At 38.3% G+C, this 25,514-nt stretch overlaps 1 protein-coding gene across 1 annotated transcript in view; it reads right to left on the bottom strand.

The window, feature by feature from the left end:
• PLCD3 (phospholipase C delta 3) overlaps nucleotides 1-20,919 on the bottom strand; it is an 80,809-nt gene extending 59,890 nt beyond the window's left edge. Inside the window, exon 1 of the mRNA XM_081345146.1 lies at nucleotides 20,688-20,919. Within this exon, the coding sequence (XP_081201272.1) occupies nucleotides 20,688-20,808 (121 nt within the window). The 5' untranslated portion in view covers nucleotides 20,809-20,919. The remainder of the gene's footprint in view (nucleotides 1-20,687) is intronic.
• Between the last annotated feature and the right edge of the window lie 4,595 nt (nucleotides 20,920-25,514).

The following is a 25,514-nucleotide window of genomic DNA, read 5'->3' as shown; positions in this document are numbered from 1 at the left end:
GGGCGCCCCGGAACTATGGAACCAGTTACCGGTTGAGCTCCGGACGGCGCCCGATCTTCGCTCCTTTCGCCACAATCTAAAAATATACTTGTTCGAACAAGCCGGCCTGGCCTGAGGGGGGATTGGTGGGGTTTTTATTGTCATTTTATTGGGGTTTTTATTATGTATTAACTGTTTTTAATGGGCATGTATTTAATTACTTTTTAACTTTTGTAATTCTGTGTTTTATTCTTGCCCTGTACACCGCCCTGAGTCCTTCGGAAGAAGGGCGGTATAGAAATATTAATAAATTAAATTAAATTAAATATTTTGTACTAATGATTAGCATTCTATAGATAATATTTATAAAATGCTGTTACAGCTGAACCTAGAAAGTAAATATGTCAGACGTGCACTGTATGATTTGATGTGCAAGGAATTTTTATTATGATATAATGCTAGAGGAATGGGAAAATATATGGGCTGAAGGATGGAAACTCATGTTGAATTATATTCTTCAAGATTTTATAAAATGATGTACTCGTGATATTTAACATCAGATAATTATTGAAGATGTATCAGGGTGTTTTGAACATCTATTGTAAATGCAAGTGTAAGGAGGTTGCTGTTTATCACATGTGACAGACCTGTGATAAGATAAAGAAATATAGGGAACAGATTTATGGTTTAATTCAGAAGATTTTAAACATGGACTTACAGTGGAAACTGGAAACTGTACTTCTAGGACTATTGGATAAAGAAAGAGGGGGGGATGAAACTTTGTTGCTGTATATGTTGATGGGTAGAATGGAAAGAATGGGATGGAAAGAAGCATTAACTTTCACAACAGAGGAATGGATTGAAAAGATGATGGGCAGGAGGAGATGATCAAACTGAGTGAACTAATTAAGGACAAGAATACAAATACGTTTTCTGTTCTGGACTTTCTGCGTGAAAAAGAAAAAATAAATAAATTTTGACTTTCAGTTTTGACAATTACATGAGTTACTGCTACAGAGACAGCCAGCAATTACTATTTGGTATAAACAGAAAGTTGATACTATAATTTTAATAGATATCTTACTGCACCCCCCAAAAAAAAAGAATCAGAAAATACTGCTTTTGTTTCTTGTCTTATTTTATTTTCCCTCTTCCCTCACTTTATCTCCTCTATCTCCTTTTTCTTCCCCATTTTTTCCATCATTCATTCATTTTGAGAGTATTCACCTTTCCCCAAAGTGTAAAGTTCAATGGCTTCTCTCTAGTAATATCGGAAGAAACCTCTGTTTTATTTATATTACATGCCAGCAGCTGATTTTTGTCTTTTGGATATTTAATGGATTCAGTACAAACACAGGTGGCTTAAAGATACTGCTTTTTTTTTTAACAAAGCCTCTATCAGTAAAAATTTGGAAGGGCAGAAACTGAAGCTTAAGATCAAATACTTTGTCTAATGAGAAGAAAAAACTCTGATGTTGGAAAAGATTGAAAACAAAAGGAGAAAGGGATAGCAGAGGATGAGATGGCTTGATAGGGTCATCTATGCACTGGGCATAAGCTTGAGCAGACTCAGGGAGAGAGTGGAGGAGGGGGAGGGGGCTGGCATGCTCTGCTCCATGGGGTAGCGAAGAGTTGGACACAGTTTAGTGACTGAACAGCTACCCGCAAAAATACTATTACGGTAACTTACAGAAGAGTCAGATGATGAGTAGTATTTTTTGCATTACAATATACTAAAAAAAGTAAGTCAGGTACTTTGGGGGTTTTACGTATTGCATACATAATAGATTACAGTATGACTCATTTATTGTGATATTTGCTTTATTGTGATGGTCTGAACTGAACCCAAAATATTTCTGAGGTATGTCTGTACTGTAAATATCAAAAACACTACCTATTCTGTCTGAATTTGTTTTGATTTTACTGGTCCCTGTGTACCCCATTATTGACTTCAGGAAGCTTTCTTACATTCTGATAAAATACTAACATCATACAGTTAGTAAGCAAGCTGGTAAACGTAAGATTATCACCACTGATTCCCCGCACTGCCTTACTCCAGCATTTCCACACATGCTGGTTTTCCACGTAAATGAGACAGCCTCAGAGCAACAAGTTAGACAATTTACAGCTCACTTGGAGGATGAGTAATTACCATGAGACTCTTTTTTTGTCAGAGGAGATTGACAATGAGCCCAATCAAGCAATGCAGAAATTACTACAGAATTTCCTAACTTTGCAACCAAAAAGTAATTGCTAACAAGAAGTAAGACTGGAATTCATAATGAGGTGTAACAAGTGCTACATATTTGATACTTCTAGGTGTAATTATTTAATGTATCACTTCCTCCATACAATCATCCTTATGAATAACTTATTTGACTTAGGAATATTTAGGAAGGCAATTTTTTGACATTCTCTGTAACTGGCTGCGTCTTCTGCAGTTCTAAGATGGCGGCGCCTGGAATGGCTGCGGCTGCATTGGCTCTTGAAAACGAATAGTTTTGGGAGGGATAGTAAGGGCTATAAGCCACATGATCAGGAAGATTTTAACGTGTTTGAGCAACATGGTGGAACTAAGGTAACATATGACATACGACTGACAATCTTTGCTGGCCTGGCGAGTTTCTAGTTGTTTTGGAACTGTTGGTGAGACCGTTAAAAGTCGTTGGCGCTGTTTGAATTTGTTCTGCCAGCAGCAAGATCTGACTGCTGGCCCAGTGATGGATTCTACTGCAAATCAGGGCTGTTTTCAGAGGAGGCAGAGAGGACCTGAAGCTTATGGAGCGAAGGAACTGGATGAGGCTGTCAGCAGGCCCAGAGGAAGAGAGAGAGGCTTTTGGAGGAGTTGGTGGCGGCGGCAGCAGCGTGCTCCAGGGGCGAAAAGAAGCAAGGCCTCTTTAAGGAAAGGGTGGAAGAGTCAGCATCAGAAAAAGGAAAGAAGGTGAGGTTGTCAGAATACAAGCTAACTTGAGGGCTAATCCACATGGAGCCCCATTTCCATCTGTCCTGTTTGCCATCGTTCGCTCCCTAGAGACTAAAATGGACAATGTGAAATTTGAGCGGGCCCCGAACAAGGAGTATATATCGGAGGTGGTGACCCTTTGAGAGCTGTATGCAACGAAATTTCATTTTGATATATGCCGATTGGTGTACATTCAAAGTGACAATAAAGTTATCATCATTAGTTAACCAGAGGAAAAGCAACATTCTCTGGGTCTAGAATACTGTACATCCATAGGTTATTGGCAGTCAGATCTGTGAGCACACAGCTGCACCCAAATCAGCCATCCATCAGATTCAGAGTTATGAATCCAAAAGAAAATTTCTAAAACCAGAAGAATAGATAGGTAGGCAGGCAGGCAGGCAGATAACATTTATTGTCATTTTTTACTGTGGGCACAATGGCACACATTAAAAATGAAATTTAGTTGCTTCCTCTCAAAGTGTACACATACATAACACACATTTAAACATACTACATATACCAGGGGGACCCAACCTGTGGGCTGCAGCCCACTACCAAGCTGTGGCCTACTGGCCACTGGGCCATGGAACAGGCTGGTCAGTGCGCGCATGTATGTGCGTGCACTCACCCCCACTTGCGCTAGTGCTGCCACCGCTAGGCAAACGGAGCACTGTGTGGCGAAAATGGGACAGTGCGTGGTAAAAACAGGGCACCAGGTGACAAAACACGGTGCCGTGTGGTGAAAATGGAGCGGTGCTAGCGAGTGTCACGCAGGCGCTAGCACTATCTTGTTTGCAGCGCGCATGCTCGCAGCCCCATTTGTGTGTGCACATGTGCATGCTTCAAATTCTTCTCCCTCCCTTTCCCTCCAGTCCACCAACCGAGAAAGGTTGGAGACCTCTGCTATATACAACATATGTATAGACCACCCTTATATATAAGTAACACATAAATATTAATCACTGTCCATCTTGAATACATAAGGGAAGGAGGAAGCTGTAGAGTTCACGAGGTTAATATTGTAGGAAACAAAACTGAAAAGAAGAGGAAAGTCCTCTCCAGCAGAGAGCTTTCTCTTTTTGTAAATCAATGATGCAAGCTTCTTAGAGTAATAATTCTAAAACAAGCCATAATACATAAAAATGCAAGTAGTCTCCAGGTTAACAAGTTCCATTCCTAACTCTGTCTTTAATTCAAATTTGTATGTAGGTCAAAACTCATACTTACAAGTGGACTTCCTATTATTAAAAATGGTAGATAACAAACCAATGAAGTTGTGCAACATTTTCATGAACTTGTGAAAACTCCATAAAGAGGCTATATATTAAAAATGTATGTTTTGGCATTGCATAAAAATATTACATGGCTTCAGCAATTTATTGAGCCAAAGTCTAACTTTTTTAGTAATAGGTAGCTTGTTGGTAAGTACCAGATGTTCGTAACCCAGGAACTCCCTGTATATAACTTCTGCTTTAACTTCTGAAGAACAAAATTCCCTACTCCTAAACATTTTAAATCCTGAGCTTCTGAAATGAAGAATTTATTCTTAGAAAGATTTGTTCTCAGACCCAGCCAATGAAAGCAGTGCTTCAATACAATTTTAGATTATGGACTATGGAGCTTCAGGATTAGATTAATTAGATTAGAAGAACTGGAACAACTTGGTACACAATATCAGGAGCATAGAATCCCCACAAAGTTACCACAAGATTTGTTTGTGAACTTCTTAAGAACACCTTGAAATAGGACATTACTGTAGATGAGCTAAATCATTGGTTCCATTGAGTAAACTCTTGTTAAAAAGAGGATGGTCTCCACCAGGGAGAACAAGCTATCTTTCTTTGGGAGAACTTCAAAGAACATGCAGATAGGTCATTGCCAAACAGCTACAACAAATTTTGTTCTTGCGCATTATGAATTTGGTTAATTGTATATTATGCATAATTTTTATTTAGAATATGAGTATTGTAACTATAATCCTGTATTTAGCTCTGGGAAGTGGGGGGGAAGTGGGTGGGTTTGGGGTGGGAGGGATTTGGGGATATATTGTAAAATTTTGTTTTTGTAAAACTCTTTAATAAAAAAATTTTTTTTGTTCTTCTAAGCTCTCATTCTCATTGCATGATTTGAGATCTGGATGTTTATCTTTTTATAAATTAGTCATCCAAAAATTAATATGATTCCTCTCCTGAACTTGTCAGGGTAACATAGGGTAGCTGATATATTGTATTCCTTTTCTCCCTCAAATAGCGATCACATTTTCCCAATCTGCTCTATTAAAAATGAAATGTCAGTTTTCCTGTTAGAAATTTAAGCTCAGGAGTCCTTTAGTTCTCTCCAAATAATGATGGATAAAATGAAAGAATTCAAAAGGAAAGGAAAAATAGGGGAGAAAGCAGATTTATAGATGAATAAAAGAAGTTGATCTGGAATTTGATCTACAAAAAACGTAAGTCAGAAATTGTCTCAGATGTATAATTGTTCTGCATATGTTCAAAACTTATAGACACTATTTTTGTTCAAACACAAAAACACTTTCTACAGCCAAATCTTAGCAGACTCTGAGTTAACAATGATTTTCCTTTAGCTCTTATTCAAATTATTTTTCAGAGTTTCCAAGTTATCATTGGACCAAACAGAATGCAAACCAACTGCACATTAAAAAATTCTGAATATTCTACAAGAAATTTCTTTAAAATGTGCTAGTTTGAGTAAATCATTGCAGGTTGTACAGTTATGTTGGAATTTATGTGACTTTCAGTCCTTTTTTACAGCTGGCTATGGATCAGAGTACAGAAAAAAAACTTTGAAGTATCCTTCCCCCCTTTTTAAATACAGATGAATCTCAACCTTTCAGAGCTGAAAATTCTGACTCTTTTTATCATCCACATGGTGTTGCCAAAGGTCATGTCCCCAATACTGCACATTTTAAAAGGCTCTGCACATTCTTGTGCCCATTTGGCTTAAGTCTCAGACAATTCAAAATCAAATTTACAAATATGGCACAGCACATGTTTGAAAAGAAACAGATGCAGCCTCTATATTCTGGTTATGGAGGAACACGACAATACTTTGGGGTTATTTATGCTCTTACTTTGGGCCACAATTATCAGTAAATCCAGAAGCATAGCCATTTTTTAAAAAATCTGTTTTTAACTTTTGTATTTTTTTGTTTTAATCACCTTGTAAACCGCCCTGAGTCCTTCGGGAAAGGGCGGTATATAAATATAATAAAATAAATAAATAAATAAATAAATAAATAACTCCTTAAAGTACAGTGCCCAGAATTGGGCATATAGCTATTCAACACGGAATCTGACCAAAGCATAGTAGATTGCAATTAGAATAATTTGCTGTTGCAAAAACACCATTACTCTTATTCCAGAACACATATTCATTCGATCTTTTGTTCTCAGCTACTCTTGTTAAACAGAAAAAGACTGTTCTCTGTGACTCAGTTTACTTCTTTTTCTTTTTCTTTTCATTTTAATGAAAACGTTAATGTCTTAATTTGTGACCTCAAAAGCAGAGTGTAACTTGCACTAGTGGCGTCTCATAAAATAATGCAAGTTTATTTTACATCCAAATGAGATGGCTGTATGTCTTGCCAGAAATTTTAGCACAGTGTGAAGGAACTGATGCCATTTTTCTCTGAACCTTTTTGGCATGATGCAAGCAACTTTTTAAAAGCCAAACAGAAAGCTGCTCTTCTGAAGTAAAAGAAGAAGAGCTTTCTTCTGCAAATAATGTGCTCCATGGTGCCCACACTAGAAATAAAAACTGGGTAGCATTCAGAATAACAGAGCATAATATGTACATGCATACCAGATTCGCTTAAGGCCCTTTTCAGGTTTGTTATTTCCAAGTTCTGCAATACCAGTAGACTGGGAAACAGCAACATTTAAATTGTCAATATTTAATAATCTTGTCAAGAAGTTACCTTGTAAGTCATAATTTGGTTAATGTGTCTTATTCACCTGATAGTCCAGCAGAAGGCAGTCTGTCACAGAACAAATAAATTAGACTACAGGCTTCACTGAGAATGTGGTGTGTATGTGTGTATCTGTGTGAGACTGTATTTTTCAAGGAAGCCCTGCAATCAATGCACACACACACACACACACACACACACACAGAGAGAGAGAGAAATTGTGGGAAATTAGTTACCTTGCTATATTATATAGGGCAGCACTTCTTATGTTAGTTAATCTCTAAAGAAGGAACTGAAAAAATACAAATTCCTTCCTGAAGGGAAATGTTTAGCTCTACCTTCCAGTAGTCCAACTGAAGTGAGATGGCCCAACATTTCACCAAAATCACAAGTTCAATTTTAAATTATTATAATAAAATCTTGATGACTGCAGGCTCAAATCTGATGATCATTCTAACAAGCAAAATGGAATTATTTCCTTGTAAGCCATTTGTTATAAGGCTTGATTATGACATGGAAGATGTTCAATGTTCATCTAAATTCCAATTACGGAAGTTGATATGTGAAAGTTATCATATTTATACCAGTTATACAAGTATCAAGTTAAGGAGATGAAGATATACTTGATCTTTTTGTGGATGGAACCAAGACAAGAACTGAACAATCTGATGTTACCTTAATTAAATAGTTAATACCCCTCTTCTTGTATATAACAATGCAGAATTCTGTCTTATTGTATAGTCTTTATCTAGATATTCCAGGATATGCCGTCTTGTTAAGACAAGCAATGATAAATCTATGTACTGAATGAAATAACACATATTTCCATAGGAATGGTTTTGCTTACTTCAGAGATGTTAAAATGTCTGCTTTCAGCACAGTTGTCAAGCTGATCTCAAGTTCTGTCTTATCTGTAAAACAATAGGTGAATATGTCACCCAACCTTTCCCTAAACTACCTTTATACAAAGACATATAAGTAAGAATCGCGCTGGGATTTAACAACCCCCAAAATGTTGTTAATCCAAATGAATGCTTATGCTTTCTTCTCTCAGGTAATGGAAACTATGTGGTTTCCCTTGTTTCTCTATTTGCTTTACCAGCATGAAGGTCTAGAACCAAATATTGCTCAGTTGTCATATTTTCTGTCATACCAGGAGATCAAAACAAAAATGCCCACAAGTAGACTATAAATACCTGCTATTGATAATTTAGTTTGATATAGCAAACAAGAGGTCCAGGTTTTATCCCCTGCTCTGCAGAGTCCCTCAGGCCTTGGTACTTTCTTTGCTTTTGTTAAGATATACATGAAGCCATTGGATGAAGTCATCTTCCACCAAAGGCTGAAATATCATCAACATGTTGTTGACATCCATCTGCATGTCTCAGACCATGATGAGTTAAATGATGCAGTGACCTTCTTCTCACAGTGCCTGGAGGCTGTTAAGAGCTGGATGGGAAGCAAGTGGTAAAACTGAACCCTGGCAAGACAGAATGGCTTTGGGTTTGGGATTTTTTGGTCCAGGGAGAATTGCCATCTCGAGTCTTGGATAGGGTGGAATTGCCCTAGACAGACGCAGAGTGTAATCTGGGAAGTCTTCTGGATTGAAGACTCCTGCTTGAGGAACAGGTGGCAGTCATGGACAGGAAGACCTTTGCACAACTGCAGATTGTGCGCCTTTTCCTAGACCAATAATTTCCGTTCACAATTACCTATGCCCTAGTCACCTCCCAGATGAGGAATACTATGGGTCCCATCTCCTAAGGTGGTTCATCTAGATCAGTGGTAGGCAACCTCGGCTCTTTTATGATTCATGGACTTCAAGTCCCAGAATTCTGGGAGTTGAAGTCCATGAGTCATAGAAGAGCCGAGGTTGCCTACCACTGATCTAGTGGAACCAAGAAGGACTTTCTCTGTGATGGCTCCCTCCCGGTGGGACATCCCTGGAAAGATAAGGCTGGCCCTTATCTTTTAACACTCTTTTGCAACATCCTGAAGACCAGGTTCTGCCAATGGGCTGGGGACTCCAGAATGATATGGAGCCTATCAAAAGGCTTGTCTGATTGTTCTTGCTAAGGGCTGGAGGGTGGGGTGTTACTGGTTTTTGTATTGGGGTGTTATCTTTATAAGTTGCCCAGATTCACTGGGAGTGAGTTGGGCAGCCATATAAATTTTCTTAAATAAATATGCAAGACTGAATGGAATCAAGAATTGGGGATTCCCATTTTGCCTAGACAACAGGAAACTGCCCCAATGTCAGCATCAGAAATTTCAGTAATTACTCAGTCTTAACTCTGATCAATGCTTTCAGACTCTCATCCTGTGCCTGGATATTCTAGGGCTCTCAATAGAAAGGAGTTAAGACTTAAATTCTTGACTGCTTTATAATTTTTCCAATGCCAGGGATTTTCCTACTTTAGTTCTAAATGGGATTGTATTTCCCCAAATTATATTTCCCCATAGTACACAACCTGGGTTTTTGCTAAATTTACAGTTTCTACTCAAACAGCAGAAAGCAGCTGTGGCTAGGAGAGATCACATTCATCTGGTGTGACAATTGCACCCTTTTCTGGACCAGGAGTCCTTTCTCATAGTCACTCTCATTTTAGTCATGTCATGTAGAAAATATATTGCAATATCCTCTCTATGGGATTGCTCCAAATGAAGAGCATTTGGAAGCCACAGCTGGTCTAAGTCCAGTGTCATAAGTCTCCACAATCACACAAAACATCTACAATATGAGCTGTAGTGCTGATCTCAGGGATAACCTTACTCCCCTTTGGGGGTTTTTTGCCTGTCCTAGGAAAATTCAACAAAATAGACTTAGGTCCCATACGGGAACTAGGAAGTATGCCTTCTCTGTTTATTTATTTATTTATTATTGGGACTTATATGCCGCCCTATCTCCCGAAGGACTCAGGGCGGCTAACAACAATAACATACAATTATATAGAAGTTAAAATAAAATACAATTAATGGCCCATGTAGAATAAATTAAAATTAAAATTAAAAGTTAAAAATTACAGTAAAAAATTAAAAACATAATTAAAATCCCTGTCAGTTCAGGTCAGCCAGGTGGAAAAAGAGTGTTTTGGTTGTGGTCCTTGCCTTTTGGAAAAGGACTCTAGAGGTACAAAACAATTACATATATTAATTTAATTTGGGCTTTGTGGCAAGATTTAATTTTGTGAACATCTATATGGCTGAACAACAAAAATGAATTCTTTGTACAGTTTTCATTGCTGAAAGGCTATGCCTTCAGTTACTTATAATTTATGAACAAATTATTTGCAAGCACAGAGTATACATGGGTGATTACAATGAAATATAGTAACTCTTGAAACTGTTATCTACATGTCATATAAATACCGTATATCATGGATGATAATCGTCTGTACATATCATATAATACCTGAGACTACTTATACATATATATAAATTTAAAACCAGAGTATAGCATTTTGGTGATCAATAAACACAAGTTGCGATGAATGCCATTACTGAGACTAAATGGGCAAGCATGCATTTTCATTTTTAAGAGATTTTTTTTCTTTTTAAATTGTAATAGCAGTATTGGCAGAAGCAGGGCACTCTGGACTACCTGGCATTTTTGCATGTGAATACCTTAAGATCTCCTCATTTAACAAGGACAATGCCCATGTGCAGGATAAAATAAACTATAATTGTAAATAAATATGGCATATAGGTAGTCCTTGACTTACAACCACAAGCAAGTCCAAATTTTTTGTTGCTAAGTGAAACATTTGTTAAGTGAATTTTGCCCCATATTACCTTTCTTGCCACAGTTATTCAGTGAATCAGTGCAGTTAAGTTAGTAACACAGTTGTTAAGTGAATCTGGCTTCCCTACTGACTTTGCTTATCAGAAGGTTGGAAAAGACGGTCACACCGTCATAAATATGAGCCAGTGGCCAAGCATACAAATTTTGATCATATGACCATGGGGATGCTGCAACAATAGTAAATGTGCAAAACGGTCATAAGTCACTTTTTTTAGTACTGTTGTACTAAAGCATTTAAAGCAGTCACTAAATCAACTGTTGTAAATCGAGGACTACCTGTATAGTGCCCTTTCTACCTGTCCATTAAGTGGATTTCTTAATGACAACATTGATGTGAGGCAGCATGAAATTCAGTTTTATGCAGCTCCATAGAGACTAATATTTCAAGAGTTGAGACAACAACATACATAGCTGAAGTCCTAAAACAGGGGTGTCAAACTCAATTTCATTGAGGGCCACATCAGCATTGCGGTTGCCCTCAGGGGGCCAGGTGGGTGTGGCCTGGGTGGGCGTGGCTAGAGTGCGTGTGGCCTACTGGGTGGGCGTGGCCAGCTCTACATCGTTCGCATCAAGGGTGCCTATGGGGGCCTGGGCAGGAGTGGGACAGATCTGAGGGTCTCTGGCAGAAGGAGGGTCTCTGGGCCAGGGCCAAGGCAGTGGGGGCCATTCCCTCACTGTTTCCAGGATGGCTTCGTGGGCCGCATGAAACCACTTTGCGGGCTGGATCTGGCCCCCGGGCCTTGTGTTTGACATGTCTGTCCTAAAACTAGGATTGGTACAATAACAAATGAAACAAGTTCAGGCTTGTTTATACTGTACTGGCAACAATATCCTTTTAGTCCCTTAGGTTTCCAAATACACACTGGGCCTACTTTAGCACTCTGTGGACATTTCAACTAATAGAATTATCAAACCTTTAGATCTAACTGGCATCATGGAAACTTTTTAAATGTTTGGCTGCCATTTCATGTTTGATGACTGAGTGCAAAAAACAGACCAAATATTACCAAAGAATATATTCCCTGCATAAACTAGGGATCATAGCAAAAAAAGAATGAATTCAAAAAAATGCAATACTGTCGATACAAAATCTATAAAAATCTATAAATGCAGATAATGGAGAAACAAGGGATGTAATGTAATTCAAGCATATAAACAATATGAAACATACATACAATCTACCTTCTTTTCCTGCTCTTTCTTTGTTTTTTCCTCTTAAGAACAGTAGCTAATTTTAAAAAAATGGTTTATCCTGGAAAATGAAGATGTGATAGCAGTGTTCCAATATCTCAGGGGCTACCACAAAGAAGTCAAGCTATTCTCCAAAGCACCTGAAAGCAGGACAAGAAGCAACGGATGGAAACTAGTCAAGGAGAGAAGCAACCTAGAACTAAGGAGAAACTTCCTGACAGTTAGAACAATTAACCAGTGGAACAACCTGCCTCAAGAAGTGGTAAATGCTCCAACATTGGAAGTTTTTAAAGAAGAGACTGGACAGCCATTTGCCTGAAATGGTATAGGGTTTCCTGCCTGAGCAGGGGGTTGGACTGGATGACCTCCAAGGTCCCTTCCAACATCATCATCATCATCATCATCATCATCATCATCATCATCATCATCATTATTATTATTATTATTACATCTGTGCCAAACCCAGTTATAGCTTAGTAGAGAGAGGAAAAGGGTTTTCTCACTTGGTCCAACAGGGCTGCTGGTGCTCAACATTGTTATTGGATGGCGTAAGTTGTATCCCAACAGAATTTCATTCAGAATGATACACCTGGGGTTTTTTTCCCCACAGAGGGAATGAAATTCACAAGGTTCTCAATTTAGATAGGTAAAAATGTGTGTAGGGATTATCCTTCTCCTAGGTAGCAGGTGGTTGGGTGGGTTATTGATAAACCAAACATCCTTACTACAGCTTAAAGGGTAACATACAGCAACTTTTTTTCTGAAGGCAGTTTTCACCCATCTTATTGGCTTTCACATGTGTTGGACTATAATTTCCATCACCACCATACAGCAGACCATTTGCTGCTTGCTGACTCTAAACATTTTATTCCTGCACACTTGGAAGACCAAGTTGCTTTAAACTTTGAAAGAGGGTTAATTATTCTCAAATTTATCCTAAAATCCATAATTATTTGTTGCTTCTATAACTAGTCTATGCTACTTATATACTTTTAATAAACATGTCTTACTCTTCCAATACCTTGAACTCTAAGCAAGATTGAAAGTTTCTTGTGTAACATATATACTGTAAATTCATTTGCAAGCAGCACTTTGAACTTTGGAGACACTGATTATGCTACCATTTGGATCCCAATCCTGGAATTTCATTAGAAGCACTGATGGTGTCATTTTCCATATGTAGTCCACCCATATTTTCACTCAATTTTTCTCATGTTTTTTCTTTCCACAAAACAAAACAAAAAATTGACCAGATATAAGATTTTTATTGGTAGCATTAAGTGTCTGATATCTGGACACATTCCTAGTGTTCATGTTAGAACTGGACAATCTTTCACCAATTCTTGGCTAACTTTGCATACTAAGTACACTATAATTTGACACTGAATGTATTATATATACATGATTTATTATAAACAAAAGAGTCATTAGACAAAGAACATTTGTAGAGGATAATTTTTCTCTGTCCAACAAGCACTATTTTAGTGAAAGATAAAATTTAAAGTAGAATTCTATTGTCCAATCCTTCAACTACAAATTTCTATGAGAAACCTCAACTGCTGCTTATAAGCAAAGATTCTTTAGGAAACTTTGATTGCATGCTTTAAACAAAAGCCTTGGATGGTTTTTATTCATGCAAGTCTTTGCCTGTAGTTTTCAGGTACTACCTAGTTATTACCCTGTAAAATAAAAGTCATAAAACTATATTGTTAGTTATACATGAGAATGTTTCTGTGTTTCTTCATGCTCATAGGCTTTCTCATAGCAGCAATGTGAAAAAAGTTTCACTTTCAAATCAGTTGTATCCTGAGCAATACATGTTGCTCTGACCTTTATGACAAAGTTTTAATGACTTCAGACCATACCAGAAGGGTTCAGATCTTCTAATGGTCCTGGGTCAGGTTTAAGTTATCTGCCTCCAGTTTGACAAGACCAGATCAGCATTACATGTTTTGCATTCAAAATGTTTTGCATCCATTTCTTTCTTGAGTGATCTTCCTAGTTATATTCGGAAACAAATGGGTAACAGACTTCCCAAACCTTTTCCTCTATAACCCAAAACCGTTTATCAGAAACTCCTCTTTACCCAATGTAGGTAAAACAAGTAAAATAAATTTAAATGCTCCTGTTTTGATTGAGTAATGGATCTGTGTGTCTTTAGTCACAAAATAACTATCTTTACACAATCTTGAATAATTTATCTAAGTTTGAGAAGCACTAGACTAGAAAGATTTTGAGTTTTGTGTTTCAATACAGTATTCAGTGAGCTTCTCAGAAATCTAGCAGTCTGACAAGAGACTAAGAAGTCACTGATTCTATTTGCTGAATTGCAAATTAGGCTACTAAAATGTCTTAGAGTCAAGCCTTGAAATCTAGCCATTGTATAATTGTTTTTAATATTAAATAGAAAACCTTCTCAATATCACATATGAGGACTGGTGGAAAAGAGGAGTACTTAAAAATGCACCTACAATGTGCAATACATTGCAATGTGAGAACGCAAATGCACAATCTCATCCATAGACTCTAGTTTAGATAGGGACTGCATTCCATGTCACAATGGCTACACATTACAGAATATGATTCTTCATATCCCATCCTTCTAATGATTTCAAGTCATGTAAGAAAAAGGTGCAAAACCTCCATTTGTTCAACGTTCACACCAGATTTTGTGCAGCATATCAGGACATGGCACAACAAGAATACATTTGCCAAGTAGGTTTGTAAAACCCTGGGCTTCACATTTTGCACTCATGCTATTAGGAAATCTGCACACAAATTCTCTTGTGAAGGTGTATAGAGGAACACTTTAAGTTACAGATTATAACTGGCATTCTTTCTAACAGTGAAGTTCTACTTGACAAGGCTTGACTAGGCTTGAACTTCAATAAGAGTTTAACCCTGGTTTATCTTTGGATGTAAGGCGGGGACAGAAGGTTAAAGTGGGAACATGTAAAACATCCCAGAAATAGGCAATAATAAACCACTTCCTTGAAATTGCATGACATTGTTGTAAGTCATCAAGACTTTGGTTTAGGCACCAGTTAGAAACCAGAAAACTCTGATGACTAGTCCTGCATTAGGCATGAAAACTAGTTGGATGATTTTAGGCTGTTCATTCTCTCAGCTGAAGTCACCTCACAGGGTAATTCTTGTGGGGGGAAAATAGAAGGAGGAAGGACTATTAGACATATCTGTCACCTTGAGATGACAAAAATAATAAAGGTTGGATTTTAAAAATTATCAAAAAGAGAATTCTCTTCTCTTCTCTTCTCTTCTCTTCTCTTCTCTTCTCTTCTCTTCTCTTCTCTTCTCTTCTCTTCTAAGAGCCTTGGTGGATCAGTGGGCTAATGCCTCCTTAAGTAACACCAGCTGCCTGCAATTATTGCGGGTTCGCATCCCACCAGGCTCAGGGTTGACTCAGCCTTCCATCCTTCCGAGGTAGGTAAAATGAGGACCCAGATTGTTGGGGGCAATTAATCTGACTTTGTAATCATGCCGCTTGTGGGGGTGTGTGAAAGCCCTAATAAGCAGGCATATACATAGAATGAAGGCTACTGCTAAGCTTGTAAGCCGCCCTGAGTCTTCGGAGAAGGGCGGGATATAAATGGAATTAAAATAAAAATAAAAAATAAAATTCCAATGAAGAAAACTTTACCATTATCTTTAAGACCATGGCATATAAATATATAGAAAAAGAACGGCTTTTTAAAAAAGGAAAATCATTGAATGAAAACGAAAGTTGCACATTCATACTGCTTTTAGCCTTGACAAAGCCCTTGCAATATAAGGAGACAACCCTGAGTACATATTAAACCAGGAAGCTTCATCCTAGAGTTTTTTCAGTGTGCTGTAGTTGGGATACAAATTAATATTTCCCTCCTTCCCTTTACAAAGGACATATTAAGCAGCAGGAACAGAATATTTCCTACTATAAGGGTAAAAATGTTGCTGAAACCCCAACTCTCCTCAGTCCTTGCCAGAAGGCCAACAGGGTCAATGGGAGTAGAAGTTGGATGAAGGTAAAGTTTATCCAAGAGACAAGAATGAATCACTTAGGTCAAGTTCATAAGAACTGCAGATAAGTTGAAGAAGCCATAATCCAAACATAACCTCTACAAATATAAACAATGTTCTATCCCTTCCCCTTCATCTAATTTTTCTTCTTGCATTTTATAACTGATCATTTGTTCACTGATTTGGAGAGGACTGTCCATCTGTGTTGTAACCACCCAGCTCACAATCATGTTGTTTTTCTCTGTGGGAAATTAACAGCCTGATTCAAATGTTGCTCAGTCCCACCCTAGTGAGTAGGGCAGTGTTTCTCAACCTCAGCAAATTTAAGATGGGTAGACTCCAATTTCCCTCCCAGCTTGTGGCAGGACTTCCACATGGACTTCCACATGCTGGCTGGGGAATTCTGGGAGTTGACAGTCCACCCAGTTTAGAGTTGATGAGGTTGATCACTAGAGTAGACAAATGGATGCAGACATGTGCAGCCAATTCATAAAAACAGAGGCATTTTGTTCCTCTACACCAGGGGTGTCAAACTGCCAGTCCACGGGCCGGATGCATCACGCGGAAGCCGTGCCCACCCCAGCTCCAGCAAGGTGGGGAAAAATCACAATACGTCATGACATATCACATGATAGAGTGAATTTGACACCCCTGCTCTACAGTATCTGGAAGCTATTTATTTATTTATTTATTTTTTATTTATTAGTTGAATTTATATACCGCCCTATTCCCGAAGGACTCAAGGGCGGTTCACAGGGCAATTAAAACAGTACAAAAAAGAATAAAATGGAATTAAATTAGTACAGGCCCACAATTCCTAATAACAATAAAATTAAAATTTTAAAATTAATTTAATATAATTTAATTAAATACTTTAAAATTTAAAATCCCTCAGTTGAGAGACATAAAATTGCACAAGGTAAAAAAGCAAAGACCATCCTTTCTCGAGTCTTCCTTAAGTGCTCTTCTATCCAGCCTTCCTTATGTAGAATTGAGCTAACACAACTTACTCCTACACTGCCTGTCTTATCATAAATAGGTCACTGTCAGCTGATCTCTCCTCTGCTTCTCTTTGCATTAGCTTGTCACCATCTATGGTCACACATTAAATTCTATCAAGCTAATTTTTTTTAACAAGATCCCCAATCATCCTCAACATTTAACAAAGGATTCATGCAGGCTCCATTCAACACATTTCTGCATACATGCCATTAAGTATATATTCCTTACATCCAATTTTCTCCAGAACTATCCCACACAGTACAGAAAGATGGTAACATGAAGACCCTGCCTGACCTTATTCAGCATGCTAAATAGGGATTAGTAAAACACAATTCCATAATTATGTAAGGTATGTTGATCAAATAAGTAAACCTCGCTATGAGTTGCATGATGACCTAGTTCCCACAGCTTGTTATAACAATGGATGGGTTTCTACAGAATCACAAATTGCCAACCTTCTTTTTGGCTTAATGTATTGTTTAGCATGAATATGTCTACATCAAAAGACTCAAGAGAGTGGCTCCCATCTCAAATCTCAGTATAGCTGCATTATAGAGCCAAGAGAACAGAGAAAAATCACTTGAAACCTGCAGGTTCTATTATTATTATTATTATTACAACTTTAAAGAGCTATCCTGGAGTAAAACAAAACTTGTCCACAAAGTTTGCCACTGAAGAGTTCACTCTGGGATTCCTCTGATTATCATTGCTATTTATTAGTTTTTTATCGCACCTTTATTATTTTTTAAAAAAACGGAAGGTAATCAACATACCCCATACTCCTTCCTCCACTTACTTTCCCCACAACCACCCTGTGGGGTTGGTTGGGCTGAAGAAGAGTGATTGGCCCGAAGTCACCCAGCTTTCATTCATAAGGTGGGACCTCAACCTTTTGGGCACTGGTTCTGTGGAGAAAGGTTTTTCCACAGACCGGACAGTGTGTGGTTTTGTATGCTGCCTGCATCCCATTGATGAGGCAGACTGGCTGCTGGCATGCCGTGGCCCGGTACCGGTCCACAGACCAAGGATTGAGGACTCCTGCAATAGTCCATTCTTTCCCAACGTGTTGCCTTCTACAAGTGCTAAAACAGCAATTTCATTGGTACAGTATATGTTGTATACCTTTTGCCTGAGAATTTTTTGGAAGTGGTTGTCCCAATTCACCTACATAGTATCAGGTTGAGGAATGCTATAATAAATGGTGCAAGATTTTAATATAAGAACCATCAAATCAATATTTAAAGCTGTTTAATGTATCACTGTTTAATGTATGCATTTCATTCATACTTCACAGAAAGTTGCTTAAAACAGTTTTCTTTTAATTAAATGCCACTCCTCTTTAATTTTGTGCTCCATTATATTAATTCTAAAGGAAATTTCATAATAAATGTTTTTATTTTTTTTATAATACAGAGTGATGGCCTTATTATATTCACTTTAGTCCCTCCATTATCCTCAAGAGCACTATTTCTGAGAAAATAATTCTGAATATTGGAAGGCAATGTCAAGCTTATTGCACATCACCCTGAGCATCTTTTAAATGGATAGGTAGTTCCCACAATGTCTGGCATGAAATATCTATCTGTAGAAATTAGTTCTTTATCCCTATAAGTTATATACTTAACTTGGAATTACAATGTTTATTATTGTTAATGCACCTTTTTATTAAGGAATGCTATTAGGAAACAAAAAAACTTTTCACTTCAAATTACAAAGCTGTACTTTATTAGCTTAGTATTTGATAAATATTTAATTTTATAGACATATATTTTCTGAAAATTTCAAACCCTACATGAACTACAAATTACTGAAAGGATTTTTTTATATTGCTATTTACTCAGATTACTTCCTAACAGATGTTACATAATTTAGTGTCCAATAAATTATAGGCATTACAGTTAGAATATACATGGTTGCTGAGATAATGCATCGTAAAAAAGAACACTCTACTATTATTTTCCATACTTTAAAGCTAAATTCCTGGAACAGTTTCCAGAATAGACCTTTGACAGCATTAGTTTTAAATGGCCCCACATTCCTGTAATAAAAACAACCTGATGCAGGAGTCTTCGGAGAAGGGCGGGATATAAATGGAATTAAAATAAAATAAATAAATAAAATAAATGTCTTCTCTTAGAAAATTTAAGTATTTCCCTGACTAATCTATTTGAGCTAACTATCTCAAAATTTCCTGAATAAAGATGATAAATCTTCAAGTAAAACCTCTTCTCCAGGAACAGTCTACTATATATTTTTTGAAGTATCAGTGCAAGAAAGAAAAAGAAAAAAACTTTTATCATATTCAGAATCAGAATATATTGGAAGATACAAAATCGAAATAAAAGAGCATGTTTAGAATCATATAAATATCAGAGGAATGTTTAAATGCATATGTTATGAACAGATTCATTCTCTTATAGTTTAAAGGGGTTTACCTTAGTTTTAATGTACTAATTTTGCCTCACCTTTTATATAATTTCACTGTTAAATGAAAAAATGAAGAGGTCAAGAAATTATTTTACTCAGTTGATAATACAAAATAACTATTCTCTTTTCACTTATGTCACCCTACTAAAAGAGAAAAGATTGCTCATGCTTTTTAAAATATGTTTTTCTATCTTTTGACTGAAGATCAAGTTATTACACTTCTTTAATTTCCAGTTTCAAATCTAAAAAAACAGATCAAGCCATTCAGCGGTTCTCATTATAAGTTCCTTCTGATTCACATATTTTCCTGGAGTCTCAAAAAATTGGAAATTACTATACCATATGCTAAATAAATATGTGTATGGGAATAAGTTATTCCATTATACAGACTGTTTTAAGTTTTAAAAAAATAACTGTAAACATTTCAAAAGAAAAACAAAATATTTTTATATTTCCTAGCTTTTACACCATAATTTTTTAGCCCTTAATCCACTTGGACTCGGAAGTTATTGGCTGATGGAGAAATGTACTCTGCAGCCGCTTAGAGCAGGGCTTTTCCACCAGTGGTATGGGTACCACCTGTGGTACATTGGCACCTAGCGACCATCCTAGAAAAGTGGTAGTGGGGGAGGGGAATGGCAGCACCGCACAAACCTGAGCGAGAGATGGCTGGAGCAGCAGGGCTGTCAGGGGCTCAGCAGAAGTGCCAGGATCAGCGCCAGGCTCCAGCTGGAGCTTGGCGCTGATCCTGGCACTTCTGAGCCTAGAAGAAGCATCGATCAGCTGGAATGTTGCAGCATCTCCAGGGTCTTGTGATTTATATTCAGATGCTTGGCAACTGATTCATGTTTATGACAGTCACAGTGTCCCAGGGTCATGTGAAGTGACCAAAACCTGCTGTAACCACCCAGCAGATGGGGGGGAATAAAAACCAAACACCCCCCACCCTACCCCCACTGCCAATCCTCAACAGAAATGCTCACAACAATGAAAACCTCGGACAGGAGGAAGAGCGCCAGGCAGGCAGGTGTCTTGCTTGGCTGTGGCTTGGGGGCACTTTTTTCAGTACCATTGTAACTTTGAACAGTCACTAAGCAAACTGTTGTACGTCGAGGACTACCTGTACTTCATCACTTTTTTCCTCTTTTGGGGGGGGGGGGTCATCAAGTTTTTGACACCTTGCTAGGCCACTGGTGGGCTAACATAACATCCAGGATTGAGCTCCGGCAAAAGTGAAAAAAATGCCAGGGCTGAGCCCTCACTTTAATCAGCGCTACATCTAAATCCAGTAAAATAACTTGTAAAGTCTAGGAAGGCGCGGCACGCCTTTTCCTCGCTCCGGGGATACCCAGCTCGCCAGGCACTTCACTTACCCAATTTTTTGAACGCGCGGCGTCCCGAGGATTTGGCAGTTCCTCCATGATGATGGGCAGAAAGCTGCTGCTGCTGGTGACAACTTTCCAAGCGGGATTTTTTCCATTTCCCGCAAAACATGGCTGAGTTTACTGGCTCCCCTATCCTCCAGTTTGGGGCTGAGGAAGCCCTTTTATCGACTTGTCGCCCCACTTGCGGGGCAGCCCTACGCTCTAGAGAAGTTCTGCTTGTCCAGCCTCCTTTGTGACTTGCCGTTGCTGCGCGCAGATTGCAGAAGCAGAGCTTGCCAGGAATGCTCAAATTACAGCTGAGGCGAGAGTTTTTAACTCTTTCCCGCCCTTCGGCTGTCTGGCCGGAGAATCCGCGTGCCGGCCCACAGCCTTTTCTAGCGGCCGGGAAAATCGATGGTACCGCCCGACATCACCCCAAGATGTAGCCCTCTTGAATTTCGGGGAGCAGGAAGGGCAACTTCGGGGAAGAAAAAAATAAATAAACCATGACTGTTTGATTTGCACCCTGCTATATAATTGGCAACTTTTTCAATTATATTTATAAAATGGGGGGGGGGGATATTTACTCCAGAAGTACTGTAAGCTGCAGTAAGGCCCCCACTTACGGCGTTTCCACTTCATCAAACTTTACTCTTCAATGAAACAATATCTCTTCCTTTTGATATGGAAAACAAGGCCATAGCACAGGACGGGAAGAAAGGGGGCGTGGCTTAAAAAGATCGCACTGTTTACCATAATTTATTATAAAGAAAATACAGTTCATGAGTAAGCTTTTTTTATTTGAATGACACATTTGAAAAGACTCGTGTAGTACCTAATTTGGATTCCCACTATATCAGACAAGTATACTAAGCAGCATGAATCGAACCATCAGCAGATACCCAGGAAAAAACAAGCAAAAGAGAATTTTCATCTTTAGAAACACCGTACTGGGCAAAAATGAGAACCCAAATCATAAAGAGCTATATAACCCAACACACAGACGTGCACGCATCCCTCTAACTGAGTATTTGAGGAGACACCTACCCAGATTATTTCATCTTTTAAAGGGATAAAAATCCATTTCTTCCAGCACATTCTAAATGAATATAATCAGAAGAGGTTTCACAGTTTTTACTTGTGTAGACTTACAGCTCCCATCCAAATACAATACAAAGGTTTCACAGTTTTTTACTTGTGCAAACTTCTACCCCTCCCATCCAAATACAATGCAAACACATGAGATATTCCATTTTTAAGGCTGACTCCAAGTACAGATATTGAATTCAATTGAGTCCAGCACAAATTCAGTCAAAGGTAAGATATTCATTCATGTACCTTGGCACATTATTTTACAAATGGATTTTGTTTATGCAGGGAAGCAGCACCATCTTGAGGCCAAAGACATTTATGTCCCAGTTGTGATCCATATTTATCTGGCTTTTGTAACAATTTATTATAATAGTCATGGAAAAACAAAGAATGAGAACTTTGGACATTTAGAAGGATGCAGGCAGTGAACACAAGCTTTCACCATGGAGTACAAAATCACAAGACCGACTAAATAGATAGATAAATAAATAAATAAATAAATAAATAAATAAATAAATAAATAAATAAATAAATAAATAAATAAATAAATTAAATAAATAAAAACATAACACAACATAACATAACATGTTAAAATATATTTTAGAAAGGTCAGAAAAAAATCACAGGAAAATTTAAAAAAAATCCAAATGTAATAATGTAAGAGTTCTAAGAAAGGGAAGTGTTAGAAGAAAATGAAAAAATGTGTTTATAACTGCTGTGAAGAATATCCAGTTGGCTTTCATGGCTAAGGTAACATTTGAACTCACAGTTTCCTGCTGTGAGTACCTAGCCACTAGATCAAACTGGCTCTTTTTGCTTTCTCTTTTTACTTTTTTCTTTCTTACTTTACATAAGTTTGTAGTAGTTTTTAATCTTTTTTAAAGGTTTTAATAAAAGTTGTAGTTTTTTTTAAAGAAAAATATTTCCCAACACTTTACAAGCAGAATTATAGAATGACAGAAACACTTGTAGGAAAACAGTATCAAGGAGCCAGTTCCAATAGAAAAGAGATATAAAAAGCAATAAATCAATTGTCATGTAGGAAAGCAGCAGGCATAGATGAAATGTCATTTTGAAGTTTCACGAAAAGAAGCAGTCTATTGGTTAATAATTCTATGTCAACTGGGGGTGCTCATACACCCACCCCCCCGGAGTATGAAAACCTGGTTTAGAAGTTTCAAAATTATAGTGTATATGCATAATTCATTATTTTGTACTTTTGTAAGGGGTGAGAGAATATATCAGAAGCGTTCTAGGGGTGCAGGGTATAGAAATGGTTGGGAGCCGCTGCTGTGTCAACAAATACAGAAGACTTTGACTGGAAAAGAACCTTATATTTGTATGAATATATGTGTTGTTAGCTGCGAAGTCGTGTCCGACCCATCGCGACCCTATGGACAACATTCCTCCAGGCCTTCCTGTCCTCTACCATCTTCTGGAGTCCATTTAAGCTCGCGCCTACTGCTTCAGTGACTCCATCCAGCCACCTCATTCTCTGTCGTCCCCTTCTTCTATTGCCCTCGATCTTTCCCAGCATTAGGCTCTTCTCCAGTGAGTCCTTCCTTCTCATTAGGTGGCCAAAGTACTTGAGTTTTAGCTTCAGAATCTGGCCTTCTAAAGAGCAGTCAGGATTGATCTCCTCTAGGACTGACCGGTTTGATCGCCTTGCAGTCCAAGGGACTCGCAGGAGTCTTCTCCAGCACCACAGTTCAAAGGCCTCAATTCTTTGGCGCTCAGCCTTTCTTATGGTCCAACTTTCACTGCCATACATTGCAACTGGGAAGACCATAGCCTTGACTATACGCACTTTTGTTGACAGGGTGATGTCTCTGCTTTTTAGTGTGCTGTCTAGATTTGCCATGGCTTTCCTCCCCAGGAGCAAGCGTCTTTTAATTTCTTGGCTACAGTCCCCGTCTGCAGTGATCTTGGAGCCCAGGAAAATAAAATCTGTCACTACCTCCATTTCTTCCCCATCTATTTGCCAGGAATTGAGAGGGCCAGATGCCATGATCTTGGTTTTCTTAATGTTAAGTTTCAACCCAAGTTTTGCACTCTCCTTCTTCACCTGCAACAAGAGGCTCTTTAGTTCTTCTTCACTTTCTGCCATTAGAGTGGTATCATCTGCGTATCTTAGGTTGTTGATATTTCTTCCGGCAATCTTAATTCCAACTTTTGATTCATCTAGCCCTGCCTTTCTCATGATGTGCTCTGCATATAAGTTAAATAGGCAGGGCGACAGTATACAGCCTTGCCGGACTCCTTTCCCAATTTTGAACCAATCAGTGGTTCCGTGTCCAGTTCTCACTGTTGCTTCTTGACCCGCATATAGGTTTCTCAAGAGACAAATAAGATGGTCTGGTACTCCCATCTCTTTAAGAACTTGCCACAGTTTGTTGTGATCCACACAATCAAAGGCTTTAGCATAGTCAATGAAGCAGAAGTAGATGTTTTTCTGGAACTCCCTAGCTTTCTCCATGATCCAGCGTATATTGGCAATTTGATCTCTAGTTCCTCTGCCTCTTCGAAATCCTGCCTGTACTTCTGGTAGTTCTCGATCCACATACTGCTGAAGTCTAGCTTGTAGGATTTTAAGCATGACTTTACTAGCATGAGAAATGAGTGCAATGGTGCGATAGTTTGAACATTCTTTGGCACTGCCTTTCTTTGGAATTGGAATGTAAACTGATCTTTTCCAATCCTGTGGCCACTGTTGAGTTTTCCAAATTTGCTGGCAAATTGAGTGTAGCACTTTTACTGCATTGTCTTTTAAGATTTTGAATAGCTCAGCTGGAATACTGTCACTTCCACTAGCTTTGTTGTTGCTCAGTTTTTCTAAGGCCCACTTCACTTCACATTCTAGGATGTCTGGCTCGAGGTCAGTGACCACCTCATTGTGATTATCAGGGACGTTAAGCTCATTCTTGTATAGTTCTTCTGTGTAATTTTGCCACCTCTTCTTAATCTCTTCTGCCTCTGTTAGGTCCCTGCCATTTTGGTCCTTTATCATGCCCATTTTTGCATTAAACGTGCCCTTCATTTCTCCAATTTTCTTGAAAAGATCTCTGGTCCTCCCTATTCTATTGTTTTCTTCTATTTCTTTGCACTGTTCATTTAAGAAGGCATTCTTATCTCTTCTAGCTATTCTCTGGAATTCTGCATTCAATTGGGCATATCTTTCTTTTTCTCCCTTGCCTTTCACTTCCCTCCTTTCCTCAGCTATTTGCAAAGCTTCCTCAGACAGCCATTTTGCTTTCTTGCATTTATTTTTCTTTGGGACGGTTTTGGTTGCTACCTCTTGTACAATGTCGCGAACCTCTGTCCATAGTTCTTCAGGCACTCTGTCTATCAGATCTAATTCCTTAAATCTATTTGTCACCTCTACTGTATATTCAACAGGGATATGATTTAATTCATACCTGAGTGGCCTAGTGCTTTTCCCTACTTTCTTCAGTTTAAGCCTAAACTTTGCAAGGAGAAGCTCATGGTCTGAGCCACAGTCAGCTCCTGGTCTTGTTTTTACTGACTGTATAGAGCTTCTCCATCTTTGGCTGCAGAGCATATAGTCAATCTGATTTCTGTGTTGACCATCTGGTGATGTCCATGTGTAGAGCCGTCTCTTGGGTTGTTGGAAAAGAGTGTTTGCTATGACCATCGCATTCTCTTGACAGAATTCTATCAGCCTGTGCCCTGCTTCATTTTGCACTCCAAGGCCAAACTTGCCTGTTATTCCAGTTATCTTTTGGC

This window comes from Vipera berus (assembly GCF_964194415.1).
Source record: "Vipera berus genome assembly, chromosome: Z".
NCBI lineage: Eukaryota > Metazoa > Chordata > Lepidosauria > Squamata > Viperidae > Vipera > Vipera berus.
The sequence above is the reverse complement of the archived record's forward strand: the minus strand, read 5'-3'. Positions and strand labels throughout refer to the sequence as shown.